This window comes from Euprymna scolopes, chromosome 45 (genome assembly GCF_053919585.1).
Source record: "Euprymna scolopes isolate OS-2025 chromosome 45, ASM5391958v1, whole genome shotgun sequence".
In the NCBI taxonomy this organism is placed as follows: Eukaryota; Metazoa; Mollusca; class Cephalopoda; order Sepiida; family Sepiolidae; genus Euprymna; species Euprymna scolopes.
Genome location: NC_136526.1, coordinates 1,476,916 through 1,492,500, shown reverse-complemented (window position 1 = coordinate 1,492,500; position 15,585 = coordinate 1,476,916). Strand labels below are relative to the sequence as shown.

Here is a 15,585-nt window from a genome sequence, read left to right as displayed (position 1 = left end):
TCTATTATATCTATAAAAGTGAGAATGTGTGTGTGTGTGAGCGAGAGAGAGAGAGAGAGAGAGAGAGAGAACAGTTCTCAACCTATACATTCAACAAATTTTTATATATAGGGTATTCAGAAATATCGAAATATATCTAGCATAATCTATTATATCTTTAAAAGTTAGAATGTGTGTGTGTGAGAGATAGAGAGAACAATTCTCAACCTATGCACTCTACAAATTTTTTATCTACAAATTAGAAAATTTGTATATAGGGTATTCACACATATGGAAATATATCTAGCATAATCTATCTATTATATCTATAAAAGTTAGAATGTGTGTGTGAGGTAGCCAGAGAGAGAGAGAGAGAGAGAGTAAGAACAATTTTCAACCTATATATTCAACAAATATTTGATCTACAGATTAGAAAATTTGTATATAGGGTATTCAGACATATGGAAATATATCTAGCATAATCTATCTATTATATCTCTAAAATTGAGAATGTGTGTGTGAGAGAGAGAGAGAGAGAACAATTTTCAACCTATATACTCAACAAATTTTTTTATCTACAGATTTGAAAATTTGTATATAGGGTATTCAGACATATGGAAATATATCTAGAGTAATCTATCTATTATATCTATAAAAGTGAGAATGCGTGTGTGTGTGAGAGAGAGCGACACAGAACAATTCTCAACCTATATATTCAACAAATTTTTTATGTACAGATCTGAAATATCACATTTGTATAGAAGTAGAAATCTTGATACCTACTCTGATACCTAATAAAAGAAAGGACACTCTTTAGGGCGGATTTTGATTATAACAAGTCACTAATTAGAAATTATAATAAACATTCTAATAATTTAAGAATTTTACCAAAATAAAATTGCATGGTAATCACCCAATTTCTGCCACAAAATTTTGATTGGCAGAACTCATAAACATAAAATATATATTTTCTAATTTCATCTTTTTTTTTTCTTTTTACATAATCTGGTTTGATGTTTTCCCAAATATTCAAATCACTATATTTTGCTGCTTAATATCAAATACAGCAACTGAGTTATTTTTATGCATCAAACAATTACATTTTCTCATTCATCCAAACTAATCACTGAACATCAATTTCATATTTTCTTCACTAAAATATTACTGTGCTTGATGTCATCAAGTGGAGCGGATCATTTTTTTTTCATTTGTTCACACATTTTTCCAATTTATATATATTTTAAAGATTCTTAGCCTATGTCATTGCATACCAATCTGTTTATTAAAAGTTAAGGTTCACTGTAAACACATATGTTACACCAAAATAAAAACGCTTCAGATAATGTCTTGATATTCAATTCAGTTTCTCACATGACATCTTATGAAGTTAGTAGAAATGTTACAGACTTTTGAATCTCAAACACTTTCAATAATGTGCACTGATTTTTTCTTTTTTGCAATATAAGCACATTCATGATTTTTTTTACAAACGTTAAAAACTTTCACATTGTGTAGCAATATACTGAAACAATTATAAAAATATTTGTTTTAATTTTGAATGATGCAGGGCATCTGAAGAGAGATTTTTCTAACAAAATGAAAGTATAATTTTTAGCAATAGGTATCTAGGAAAAGGCCACTACATATGTTATAAGTTCCAAATTTCCACAACCTGGCAAATACTGGTACATGCTAGCAAATTTAGATTTGCAATTACAAAATATGATTCTAATTTTTTCCTTTGCTCTTTATTCTAACACTACACTAAGTTTACTGTGTTATTTCGCTACAGTTGATATTGTGTAGAACAATAAGAAAATCATAGTGAACAATGCATTCAACAAAATTTCACACACATTTCTAGATACCTATATCTAATAAGTTCAAAAGAAAGGACACACTTAGGGAGGTATTTTGGTGGTCAAGTCACTAAAAAGAGATTAGCTGGTTTCCCGGCATAGCCCAGGATATAATAAAGATTGACTGAAATACATGTTCTAGCTGGTTTCTAGGCGTTGCCAGGGATGTAATATAGACACATTATGTTGTATATCACCTGTTCTCTTCTCCCTAAGGTAAAACAATTTCATATACATGCTGTAAATTACCTATGCTAGGGATAAAACATGAACAATATCAGTCCTAGGGTAGATAAAACAAATAATACATAGAGATGAAAGATTCCTCTCCCCTAAGAATCAAACATATGTTCAATATCTGCTTTTGTTTTTTCATTGTTTATACGGTCCCGAGCAACGCCGGGTAGCCCTGCTAGTCTATATATAAAAGCCAAACGTCTGTGTGTATGTATGTTTGTTTGTAACGCTAAAACTTTTGAAAGACGGAACCAAACTTGACAAATTTGGTATCATATCGAAACCCCATCACCCGGATGACAAATATCGAAATTTCACGTCAAACGGACCACTAGAAGTTGGTCAACTGATCAGTTATCTTCGAGGGGGGGGGCCCAAAAAAACCTGTCATTATCTTCTATATATATAAAAGACAAATGTTTGTTTGTAACGCTAAAACTTGAGATGAAAGATTCCTCTCCCCTAAGAATAAAACATATGTTCAATATCTGCTTTTGTTTTTTCATTGTTTATACGGTCCCGAGCAACGCCGGGTAGCCCTGCTAGTCTATATATATAAAAGCCAAACGTCTGTGTGTATGTATGTATGTTTGTTTGTAACGCTAAAACTTTTGAAAAACGGAACCAAACTTGACAAATTTGGTATCATATCGAAGCCCCATCACCCGGATGACAAATATCGAAATTTCACGTCAAACGGACCACTAGAAGTTGGTCAACTGATCAGTTATCTTCGAGGGGGGGCCCCCAAAAACCTGTCATTATCTATATATATAAAAGACAAATGTTTGTTTGTAACGCTAAAACTTGAGATAAAAGATTCCTCTCCCCTAAGAATAAAACATATGTTCAATATCTGCTTTTGTTTTTTCATTGTTTATACGGTCCCGAGCAACGCCGGGTAGCCTTGCTAGTCTATATATAAAAGCGAAAATGTGTGTATGTATGTTCGCTTTTTGTGTATGTCCAAGAAAGGCTTTTTTCAGAGAAGCGATCGATCAACTCACTTCTTAAAACTTTTTATATCACGCCTAAATGATAATATCTACGAGTTAACAATCGGGGTCGTCTGTCTATTTAATTTGCCAGACTTTCAAAAGATAAATATTCAACAATTTTCGATCGCCGCATGTGCATTAAGCTTTCTCATATAAAAAAAGAAGCGAACAGACTCGCAGTAAATAAAACACTGTCCCCACACTCAAAGTTGACGTCATTAAGTCGTCAAAAACAGGCACCTGCCATTAAACGTCACACATTTTTTTCACACTTTATTATTTTCCAACTGCGTGTCAAGGCTTCATTTTTTTTTTTTTTTTTTTAAACAAACACCCAGTCAACAATTTTTGTTTTCATCTACCCAAAAATACACACACCTCCAAACACCCAGTCACCGCCGGGTACCCCCCCCCTAGTCTTCTATAATATAAATCTCACCAGTCTGTTTAAATGTATGTATATTTGGTTGTCTGCCTAAAACTTTCGACAAACATGACGGATTTTCACGAGATTGGTCTCATTTTGAAGCTAGATCCTTCGGATGACAAATATAAAAAAATTGGCTAAAAATATTAATTCCTTCACCATAAACCGGCCACTTTTCTACAGGGGGGGGGGGTCGCTTTTTCACAGATATTTTTGAAAGTCATCTCCTCTTTACGATTGACTAGCCTTAATTTAAACCTTCACCACTTCTGGTTTGACGATGGACACAATGGCAAAGGCATCATGCTTTGCTTTTCACATGCTTTACCTCCTCCGCGGTACGAGTTCGAGCCTTTCTGCCTACTACAACTTTTTTTTGTTGCTCAACAAACACCGCTAAACACCCTGCCAATGCCGGGTACTCAGGCTAGTCTATGATATAAATCTCACCTGCCTGTTTAAATATATGTACGTATGTTTGCCTAAAACTTTTGACAGAGGTGACGGATTTTCATGAGATCGATATTGTCTTGAAGCTTAACCCTTCGGATCACAAATATCGAAAAATTGGCCCAAAACATTAATTCATTCACCCTCAACTGGGCAGTTTTGTACAAGGAGGGGTCAATTTTTTGCGAGCCATTTTTGCCAGTCATCTTATCGGTTGGATTGACTTTGCACTAATTTTAACGTTCCGAACTTCCGGTCGCGCCATGGAGTAGTGGTAAGGCGTCAGATTTTCTTTCACTTTCTTTTCCGCCTTCGCGTCATGGGTTCGAGCCTGCCTGCCTACTACCACTTTTTTTTTTTTTTATTCAACACACACCTCCAAACCCTGGGCAATGCCGGGCACCCAGGCAAGTTCCAGACATTTGTCACATGTTATATCTCATCTCTTTTGGAAATAGGGTACGATTATGAATATCTGCAGTATCAAATAATCCTTATACACTGTGACATTTACTTTATGTATAACTAGCGAGGGGTACCCAGCGTTGCCCGGGTGTTTTTGGGTGTGTGTGAAAAAAAAAGAGGTGGGTTTGAAAAAAAAAAAAAAAAGGAAGCTTTTCCGACGCGCAGTTGTAAAATAGTGTGAAAAAAAACAAAACAAACAGGTGCTCGTTTTTGATTGACGTGATGGCGATTTTGTGCGGGACAGTTTTTAATGAGGTCAATTGAAAAACCCGCTCGCCCGTCTGATATGACGAAGTCGACACTGGCTCTGGGCCTGCTATTAGAGTAGAGTTTCGCTTTTGTTTATACCGAAAAGCGAATGTAACGCGTGCCGATGCGGGAAATGTGGAATAATTAAGGTTTGAAAGTGAATAAAATTAAATAGACAGGCGAGGTCCGTGGGTAACTCTGAGATATTACAATTTATGGATGACATAAACAGTTTTAAGAAGTTGCGAAGCGAGCGAGCGCTTTTCCGAAAGAAGCCTTTTGCAGACATCGCGGAAAAGCGCACACACACACACACATTTTGCCTTTTATATAATAGATAGCCAAAAGAGGGGAGATATAACATGAGAAATATTTGGAATCAAGTCTCCTCTTGATGTTATTTCAGATCATTTGAAACCATAACAGCAAGATTTAGTTTCCCCACTATCAAGGCCAGAGGTTTTGGGGAAATAGATATTTTGTAATTCATATGCAAAACTAGGAGAAACAAATGACGATGATTGAAATATTGGTGAAGTTGCTGTATTTTTCCACCCACAAAAAAAATCCTTTAAAATTACCACTATTAAAGCTTTATAGCTGAGGTGGCCATAAAGTGGGTGCTCACTTTATGTTAAATTAATATAGAAAAGTAATCCTCCACTTGTTTAAACAATGTTCAACCTTAAGGGCAAATGTCACATAGCCCACTACACAATTCAGGTCATTAGCTTTCCAACGAACCTGCATTTGTTAAATTCTGATCGATAGTCACTAAGATTTTGAACTTATAAAATTGCCCCCCCAAAAAAGCGATTATATATATATATATATAGATAGATAGATAGAGAGAGAGACACACACACATACTGGTAGCCAAATTGAATATTGAAATGCTCATATCTTTGGTTCTATGGGACGAATCTACATGAAAATTTGCAGGCTTTTTGAAGATTATGATACTATTCTGTGGTTAAATTTTTATGACAATTGGTAAAAAGGAACCTATATTTTCAAATCAATAAAATATGCCCAAATTTGCCTACATTTGTATATATAGTGTCCTGGCAGGCCAGCTTTAGTTTTATCGATCGCTTCTGTTGTCTCCCCTGTGGCCTTGTCAGGCCACTAATATATATATATATATATATATATAAATACATAAGCCTGACGAATCCTATAGTTGGATGAAACACAGAATATTCAGTGTAGCTTAATCGCCATATATATTTTATAAATTACTAACTAGCTCTACCTACGTATTGAGCACTTTTGAAGTAAATACTTAAAGTTTACGCATAAGTCTATACTTTCGTATATTAAATTTATGTGAATAAATGAAGTAGTTATATATATAAATACATATAAGTCATTTTGAAGGTGAGTGTTGAAGTGGAAAGTAAAAAAATACCATAATTTTTATTCTAAAAATGTCTAAAATAAAGTTTTAAGAAGAGACTGAAATAAGGGAAATCTTGTGTAATTGGTGTTGAATATCAAATTAATGTATACCTGAAATATTTAAATTTTCACAGTGGAGATTGTGCTCATATAGGAAATGGAAACGGCACTAACCCTATGTGGGTTTAATCATCTTCCTCCAAAGGAGTAAGTTCCATAGGAGAATGAAATTCAAAATCAGTCCCCAGTCGCATTTATATCCCTGTTAGGTGAGATGATGATCTTAGGTTTTTGCAACTCTTGCAGGGAGGTGTCGACGTCCTCCTACACTGTACAAATTAGTTAGAAATAACTTTCCAACTAATTTCTAACAGCTTGCTCAAATAGTTTCTTTCCCAGAACTGCTAGGTTTTGGAATTCCCTCCCAGGTTCCTGTTTCCCCCGACTGTACTGATATGCAGAAATTCAGATGTAATGTTAACAGAGATCTTGCTACTCAACTCCCTACATAGTGTCCCTGCGATTATGTTCCAGATAGGAGCCCCCTACATCAAATGCCTTATTGTTGGGGAGAAAATGTAATAAAAAAAAAAAAAAAATGCTCTAATCAAGGATATTGAGCATCTTGGATTATAGTTTTCCTGTTGGCATTCGGCCAAGATCAAAGTCTAGTATCTGTTCTTCATATGCTGCACTTCAATCTCTTATTCTGTCAGTAGAGTGAGAAATACTTCATGACTGAGACGATTCTTAAATTTTGTTCCTTTTCTTCACGTAAAAAAAAAAAAAAAATATTAAAAAAAAATAAAAATAAAAAAAATAAATAAAAAAAAATGACCCTGGTGTCTAACTCTGTCCTCGTGGGGAGGCAAAATAAATAGGAATAAAATTTTAAAGAACGACAGAACACTAAGTTTAAACACACAAGCTATATCTAGAATATTTAGCATCTTTAAAATTAAAGAAAAATATTTGGAATCAAGTCTCCCCTTGCTGTTATTCAGATCATTTGAAACCATAGCAGCAGGTTTTAGTCTCCTCTCCATCAAGGACAGGGGTTTCAGAGAAATATATATATATATATCAAGATCCCCAATTGCTGTTTATTTTCGCTATTAATATGATTTTCATTACTATCGATTTTTCTCCTAATAGGATGATAGCCGAAAGAGCTCTAGAAAGATTTCTGCTAATGTTCAAACGTGTTTATAAATTTCATACCTCCAAACATCTATATATAAATCTCACCTGTGTTTAAATGTATGTATGTATGTATGTATGCATGTTTGTTTCTACAGTGATTTACGCTTGATTTAATTTAAAGTATGGGGGACTTGTATCTACCACACTCTCTCGTCCAGAAACACTTGGTCCTGATGGCAAGACAGAGTCAAGACGACGAAGCGTGATACTAAATGCAGAAATTGTGTCTAATGCATACGATGTCTAGCTTTCTCAAAATGATCCCCCATTATGTACTGGCCAGCTTCATCGTTGCTTAACTTTGGGGGTTATGTAGGCAACAGATATATATATATATATATATATATATATCACTTACAAAGTTGATTCTTCACTTAATCGTGAAAATAAACGTAAAAAATACATGGAAATTTACAGAACTAAATGAATTTATTTAGTCCTATCAAGGCTACTATAGTTTTTTCCAGCCAATTATTAAATTTTGGACTTTTTTAATTTCGCCACGCAAAATCTATCGATTGAAATAAAAAATGGAATTATTTGAAATTCAGGTACTTATGTTATAATATTGCATATTCTTATAACAAACCATCCTAAATCTTATTAAGACAAAAAAAAATTCAAAAACTTTTCTTTTAAAAAATATTTAAATAGTGGTCAATGTTTTTTTTTGGGGGGGGGGGAAGTTTAAAATTCTATTAAAAATAGAAAATTTTTTTATATTATTCTGCTTTTCATATAAAATTCATGCCTTTATCTTTCTGGAAAAAACAAAGTTTCTTAAGAATCATGGACTTTAACAGATTTAAATACATAAATGAATAGGTTAAAATACATAAATGAATAGGTTAAAATACATAAATGAATAGGTTAAAATACATAAATGAATAGGTTAAAATACATGGAAATTTACTTGACTAAATGACTTCATTTATTCGTGTAAAGGCTACCATAGTTTCTTTTAAACTACCATTAAAATCTGGATTTTTTAAATTTCGCCACACAAAATCTATCGAGTCGGATAAAAGATGGAATTATTTGAAATTAAGGTATTTATGTTATAATATTTTTGCATATTCCTATAGCAAATCATCCTAAATATTATTTAGACAAAAAATAAAAAAAATTGATTCAAAAACCTTTTAAAAAAAAAAAAAATTTAAATATGTTACCCATTGAGATAAAAATCGTGGTGAATGTTTTTTTTTTTTTTTTTTTGAAAATTTAAAATTCCATTAAATTTAGATTAGTTTAGAATTTGATTGAATATGAGAATAAAGTAAAATGCGTGTATTAAATATATAACCCTTATCCCTGAGTGGCTTCTGGGCCTTGATAAGTGGTGACCACCTTGTAGGACATTTCGGGTGAAGTGTTCTGATCTATTTACTGTCTGAAGATTCATAGTTATTTTACTTGAAAAATGTTTTTATGTCGTTGCTTAGGATTATTTGAAGGGAGATAATCCAATTAAGTTGTTAAGTACTGCTAGTTAATTCTGTTTTTTTTGGTCCCTTTAACCATTATAAGAAACAAAATCGACCCAGTTTCAAACAGAATTATATATATATAGCAAATTTAAATATGTTACCCATTGAGATAAAAATCGTGGTGAATGTTTTTTTTTTTTTTTTTTTTTAAATTTAAAATTCCATAAAAAATAGAAAGTTTTATATTATTCTGCTTTTTATATGATAAAATTCAGGCTTTTATTTTTCTGGGGAAAAAAAGTTGCTCAAGAATAATGGATTTTAATAAATTTTAACTCAAAAAAAAAAAAAAAAAAAAAAAAAAAAAAAAAAAAAAAAACTTGGATTTTCATCCATTTTTTGGCTGTGCCTAGTAGGGTTGGATCAAATACTGACTTTTAACAATTGAAATACAAATACTTTCGTTTAGGTTATCAGAAATACAAATACTTTTATTCATAAGTCTAAAAATACAAATACTTTTATTCCTCAATCTCAAAATATAAATAAAAATACAATAACTGATTTAAACAAAAACAAATATAAGTACTTTTTTTTTTTTCAAAGTAATAAAGAAATCTGAAAATATGCAAAAAAAAAAAAAAGAAAAAGAAAAGAAATATTTCCTTCCAAATTTGACATCTACATTACATTCTATATCATGTCCTCATTGCATTTTATTATCATTAGAGATCTGAGTTTCATTCTCTCTCTCTTTCAAATATAAATACAAATACAAAATACTATTTTCCTGGATGCCATAATACAAATACAAATTACTTTTTCTTGTAATGTTAAAATACAAATACAAATACATTAAAATTGTATTTAAATACAATTGAAATACAAATACAATTTTCAGTTTCAGTTGTAATTTTTTTTTTTTTTTTTTTTTTTTTTTTTTTAAGAAATTCAGTGTTATCAGATTTTAACTGATTTTAAATACATTTGAAAGATGTATACACATATGTAACCAATAATGTTTATATAAATAATGAAAATATATATATATATAAAAGCCAAGTACGTCCAAGGATGGAATACTGTTGCCATATCTGGGAAGGAGCTGCTAAAAACAGCCTATCCTACCTTGACAGAGTACAAAATAGACTTTGTGGCTTAGTGGGGGATGCCCCTTTTCTCTACCCTGCAACCTCTCTCCCACAGAAGAGATGTTGCGAGCCTATCCTTGTTTTATCGCTATTTCCATGGCAGGTGCTCGTCTGAACTCCAATCTCTGGTCCCCCCCCTCGCCAATCTTTCACGAAAAACACCCATCTAGCTGAATCCACTGTGAAAAATTTCCCCCACTCTATATCTGTGCCTAAATCAAAACGTGGATTCCATGAATAAAGCTTCTTTCTTAGAACTGCACGCCTGTGGAACTCTGTTCCGTCTGCCTGCTTCCCACCGGACTACAACTTGGATATCTTCAAGTCCAACGTTAACAAATTCCTAATGAACCATCCCCTTAAGTAAACACTTCATCAAATCTCCACACTAACGTAATGTACTTGCAATAACCCTTATCCCTGAGTGGCTTCCGGACCTTGATAAGTGGTGATCACTGTGTAAAAAAAAAAAAAAAAAGAAAATATGTATATAAGTGTTGGGACGATTAATTGGAATCAAGAATCGGAAAATTCAGAACATTTTGGGTATCGGAATTGGTAATGGAAAAAATTTGTGCCTATTTTCCAATGCCAAAAACGATTCTTTTGTCTTTTTTTTTTTTTTAAATCTTCCATTGCTAGTAGTAATAATAAAACTAATATCTATAGATTACCCTCTCACAAGTTTTAGAAAATATCTTCACATTTGACGTGTTTTTACGGTAATCAGGAAAAATAATGCTATAGTCAAATATATAGATATTTATTAATAATCTGAATTGGGAATTTAGTATGGAATCGGGAAAAATATTGAAATCACTCCATAGTGAATAAATGACAAAAAAATATTTCCCAAAATTCATGATGTTGACCATCTTACAATTTATTCCTTTAATTCAGTTGACATTTACAATTCTTGTAATAATAAATGGTCAACATCATGAATTTTGGAATATAGTCTTGTCATTTATTCATTATATTGCTCTGTAATTACATTGAGCTTCTTAAATAAGGATTGGTATATATAAGAAAATATATTTCTACAGAAATATATATATATATATATATATATATGATCTTGTCTGCATGTCAGGTGCTTTATTTTAAAACTTATTACCTTAGATAATCAAACTCACCTGTGCAAATGTTATGGTAATCGGGAATGCTATAGTCAAATATATAGATATTTATTAACAATCTAAATTGGGAATTTAGTATGGAATCTGGAAAAATATTGGAATTGTCCCATCACTCATATATATATATATATATATATATATATATACATATATAATCATTTGTCTGCATGTTAGGTGCTTTATTTTAGAACTTCTTACCTTAGATAATCAAACTCACCTGCGCAAATGTTACGTTGTGGGGAAAAACTGCACGTCTGGCTTCCTGTTTCACCGGGGCAGCAAGCGGACCGTAGCTCAGCTTACATGAGTTTGGGTACTTTTGGTCGTCTTGGATCAAATAATGGCGGATGTTCTTCCGGGCGGTTGATATCAAGCGTCCATCGATATCGAGGCCAAGAATCATTTGTGGCTTTAGCTCACGGGCCACAAACAGCGTGAGGTGACCGATGTTACAACCAATGTCCAGGACTCGCTTGTTTTCAAACCATTCCCGTTTGAAGGCATTCAAACGTGAATCATGTTCTTCTGGATTACGGTAACCATAGTAACGGTTGTAGTTTCCGTAAATGAAACGGCAGGATTTGGAATTCCCTGTTTGGCTTTTCTTGTTATTGTTGCCACGGTGGCTTTGCCGCCGACGGTTATTTTTTCGTGCGAATGTGGTTTTGTTGATTTCCCCAGGGCAGCTCTCTGAACGATTGAGGTTCTTGCTTGAGACAGGATTCTGTTCCGACGGTTTCCCCTCGCAAATACTCGCCTGCCGTCGTTTTCGGTTCTTTGGAGAAAGCTGCGGAATTACAGGCGAAACGATTTTGTTTTCGGGTTTTACTTTTGGTGATTCTAAAATGTCTACGTTTGCAGTAGGGCCGCTTGTTGTTGACAGTACAGTTCCGCTCACAGATAGGGTGGTTGGCACCTGCGGCGTCCTCGGTTTGTCTTGAGGGGGTTCCTTGGCCGGCTGAACCACTGGACACGAATCATCGTCAATTTCTATCTTCAGCGCTTCAGCTAGGTGCTTCTTTTTCTCTGACTCTTTCGGAATCAGAGGCGTCGTCGGAGCGTTTGTATTTTCAATGTTCGATTCATTTTTCTTACGATTTTTATGCCGTTTCTTACGCTTTGCACACATCTTCACCGAGGACAAGGGTTCGTTTTCATTGTCAGGCTCATTAAGATTTAATGGATCAAACTGGTTCCGCGGCATTATCAATGTCACATCTCTTCGGTGTGCTGGCGTGGGGACTGGAGAGGACTGTGGCGTGCGTTCGTTTAGGGCTCGGTTCACCTCCTCGTCGCAAAGACTGTTTAAGTTTAAGGGATCGTTGATGTTACCCCCGAGAAGGAACTTGGTTGGCAAAATGATTTTTTCGTTACCCTTTCGTCGTTTCTTGTTATAGTGGTTGTCTGCTGCCCGCGATTGACTGTAACGTTTCCGATGGATTGGATACGAGAATTTGTCCACTTTGGTCAGTTTGCTTTTCTCTTCGTCCATATTGTATTTATGCTGTGGTTCTCTCTTGTTCTCTCTGTCCCCCATTGGTCTACTGCCAGGGGCTGAGGGCTTTACAGCACCTCCTCCTCCTGGCAGTGAACTTGGTTCAGGTGTCAGACATTTCAAGTCCTTCAGTTCAAACTGCGGTTTCACGGAAGTCTTCAGCTCAACGGCACTCATGTTAAAAATGGGATCACCTCTAACTGTTAAAGGGGGACAATAAAGGTCAGACGGTTAGATTCGAAGTATTTGGAGGGTGGAGGAGAAAGAAAATACAAAAAGAAAAAAAAAAAAAAAAAAAAAAAAAGATCAAATAGAACAGTTTGTGAAAATGATTGATTTAAATTTTTTAAATAATAAAAAAAAAATCTGAAAATGAGACAAAGATTATGTCCAGAATATTTAATTTCTTTTTGCTTCAAAAATAATTTAAAAAAATAAATGAAAACAAAAATATATCTTCCTGTAGACAATATATACCTTTACTTTTAATTAAAAAAAAAAAAAATTATAATTTTACCATATTTTTACTAATTAAAATAAAATTCGTCTTTTGACAATTATGAAGTGTACTTTACAAGTCAATAACAATCTATATGAAAGTGAGAATGTGTGTGTATGAGAGGACACTTCTCAACCTATATACTCAACAAAAAAAAAAAAGAAGGGTTGCTAAGGGGGTAAAAATTGCAAAATAGGTACGTTGAAGTCGACAAAGTTTTGATCTACAGACTTAAAATTTGGTATATAGAGTATTCAGACATGTGGAAAACTTTAATCGGTTTTCATCTGGGGGAAAAAAAAAGGGGCTGCTCAGGGGGTAAAAATTGCAAAATAGGTACGTTGAAGTCGACGGATTTTTATTTGGTTTCCGTTTCACGACTACGCATGTGTGAATAGTTCACATTACAGACTACTTATGTTTAAGAATAAGTAGGTTTGAAAACACTTTTTAAAGATCCTGTCAAGCTAGCCTAATGGTTATCGTACTTGACTAAGTGTTTTTAGGTTCTGGTTTTGATCTCAGCTAGAGCATTTTTTTTTTTTTTTTTTACTTACAAGAACTTAACTGATCAGAAAAACAAAAAACATGATACTCGCATGCGCATGTCTCAGTTTCTGTATGAATTAAAATATAATGCTTATGCGTATTTTACGACCGGGCAACGGCGGGGAGGAGGCCTGCTAGTAATAAAAAGATTTAAGCATAATTTTATTGGATGCAACTGTTGGTTAAGGGCCAAGATCTCAAATTCATATCATGGTTTCAAAATTATTTAATAATAATCTAATTATGTACATTTTATTTATTTATCTATAAAAATAAAATTTATGAATATTTTTGCGCGTGTATATCACCAATGGGTTGATTATATATATATATATATATATATATATATATATATATAGATTAAGGGTTAGGGTTAAACAGGTTGGTTAAGGCCAGCACGTTGTGTACGAATTTGTAACGAAAATGAAACCGGTTTTCTTATCATGATCAATAAAGGTTCCTATTTACTTTGCCTCCCCACGAGGGCAGAGTTAGACACCAGAGTCGTTTTTTTTTTTGTTTTTTTTTTAATGTGGAGAAAAGGAACAAAAACAAAAATTGTCTCAGTCGTGAAGGATTTCTCCTCCACTAACAGATAACAAAAAATTGAAGTGTAGCATCAGAACAGATACTACACTTTGATCTTGGCCCAATAAGGGTTAGATAAACCTGTTCGGGTTCAAAATAACGGGAAATGACGGGGGATTTACCATGAATAAGGGTCCGTTGAGAATTATTTAAACTTTCGCAACTTTTAAAAGAGCAACCGTGGGGCCTGACAGGCATGGTCGGCACACGCGGACCACCACACACAAAATGTAAATAACGATTGAAATAAAAAAAGTTATGATGAAAAAAAAAAATGTATATATATATATATATATATATATATATATATATATATATATATATATATATTACTTAAATTAATAAAAAAGCGTGTTTACTTATTTATATACGTATTATTTCCACCTTGAGATTATATTAAAATTTATTTATTATTTTTTTTTTAATTTAAAAAAAATTTTTTTTAATTTTATCTTAATTTCAAACTTTAAAGCAAAATGTAGGAAGTAAAATTAGAGTTTAAGAAAAAAGGCAACAAAAATTTTTTAAAATTGGAAAAAAAAAAAATTTTTTTTTAATTAAAAAAATTTTTTTGGGTGGGGGGAAATTAAATTTGTTAAACAAATTTAATTTTTATAATATTATAAAATCTTTTTAAAAAATACTTTAAAAGTATAATTATTATTAATGTTTACAAATTACATATAAATATATATATTTTTGTTTTACTTATAAGCTCCGACTTTCGGAAAAAAAATAAAATAAAATGAAAAACTCGATCGGGTTTCAATCTCAGCCCTAAGTACTACTTGCCTGTCTATCCACACCGAAGGGCTGTGATACAACGAAACAGCTTGCCGATACAACGTCGCGCCGGACCAACAATATAAGTAAAACGGGGAAACTATTAAGTAATACTACACTGGATGTAGCTTTCACTCTCTTTACGTATAAAAAAAAACGTGATTAGTGGCTTTAAAGAGGGAGGGGGTTTATAGAGAGAGAGAGGGTAATAAAAAGAAGGGGAGGAGAAGTATGAAAGAAAGAAAAAAAAGAAAGAGTATGATAATAGAGAGAGAGAGGGGGGGAAAGGTGTATGTATGTATGTATATATATACCTAAAAATATTTAGAAAAAATTTTTTTTTTCTTTTCTCGCCTGTGTCTTGTGTGCTGTTCAATGTTATTTCGTGTTCGATCGTCTTTTTTTTTTTTTTTGATGTCGGATTTCGGTCGATTGCTTTCGTCGTGGTCGTCGTGGTTGTCGTGCTCAGACTAGTCTTTTTTTAACCTACGATGTTGACGTGATCGCTTCGCAGTCCGAACTGATTTCACTCTCCGTTCGGATTGAACGGCGCATGCGCGTCCTCAATTCCAATCTGCTTACAAACAGCGCCACCAACCGTCCGACGTGAGCAACCATCAAGCACAAGGGCAGATAACCCGATCACCTTTATTGCTACTATTATGGTTTTTTTATTATTATTT

At 33.3% G+C, this 15,585-nt stretch overlaps 1 protein-coding gene across 2 annotated transcripts in view; it reads right to left on the bottom strand.

Annotated features, from left to right (window-relative positions):
- The window catches only part of LOC145269117 (7SK snRNA methylphosphate capping enzyme-like), a 54,489-nt gene extending 39,001 nt beyond the window's left edge, over positions 1 to 15,488 (bottom strand). Inside the window, exons 1-2 of one of the 2 annotated variants that reach the window (XM_080124710.1) lie at positions 15,217 to 15,488; positions 11,206 to 12,683 (exon numbers count right to left, since the gene is read on the bottom strand). In XM_080124710.1, coding sequence (XP_079980836.1) covers positions 11,206 to 12,660 — 1,455 coding nt within the window. In that variant the 5' untranslated portion in view covers positions 12,661 to 12,683; positions 15,217 to 15,488. Of the gene's footprint in view, positions 1 to 11,205; positions 12,953 to 15,216 lie in introns of those variants that run through there. The other variant, XM_080124709.1, reaches the window with a different exon arrangement.
- Positions 15,489 to 15,585: the final 97 nt, after the last annotated feature.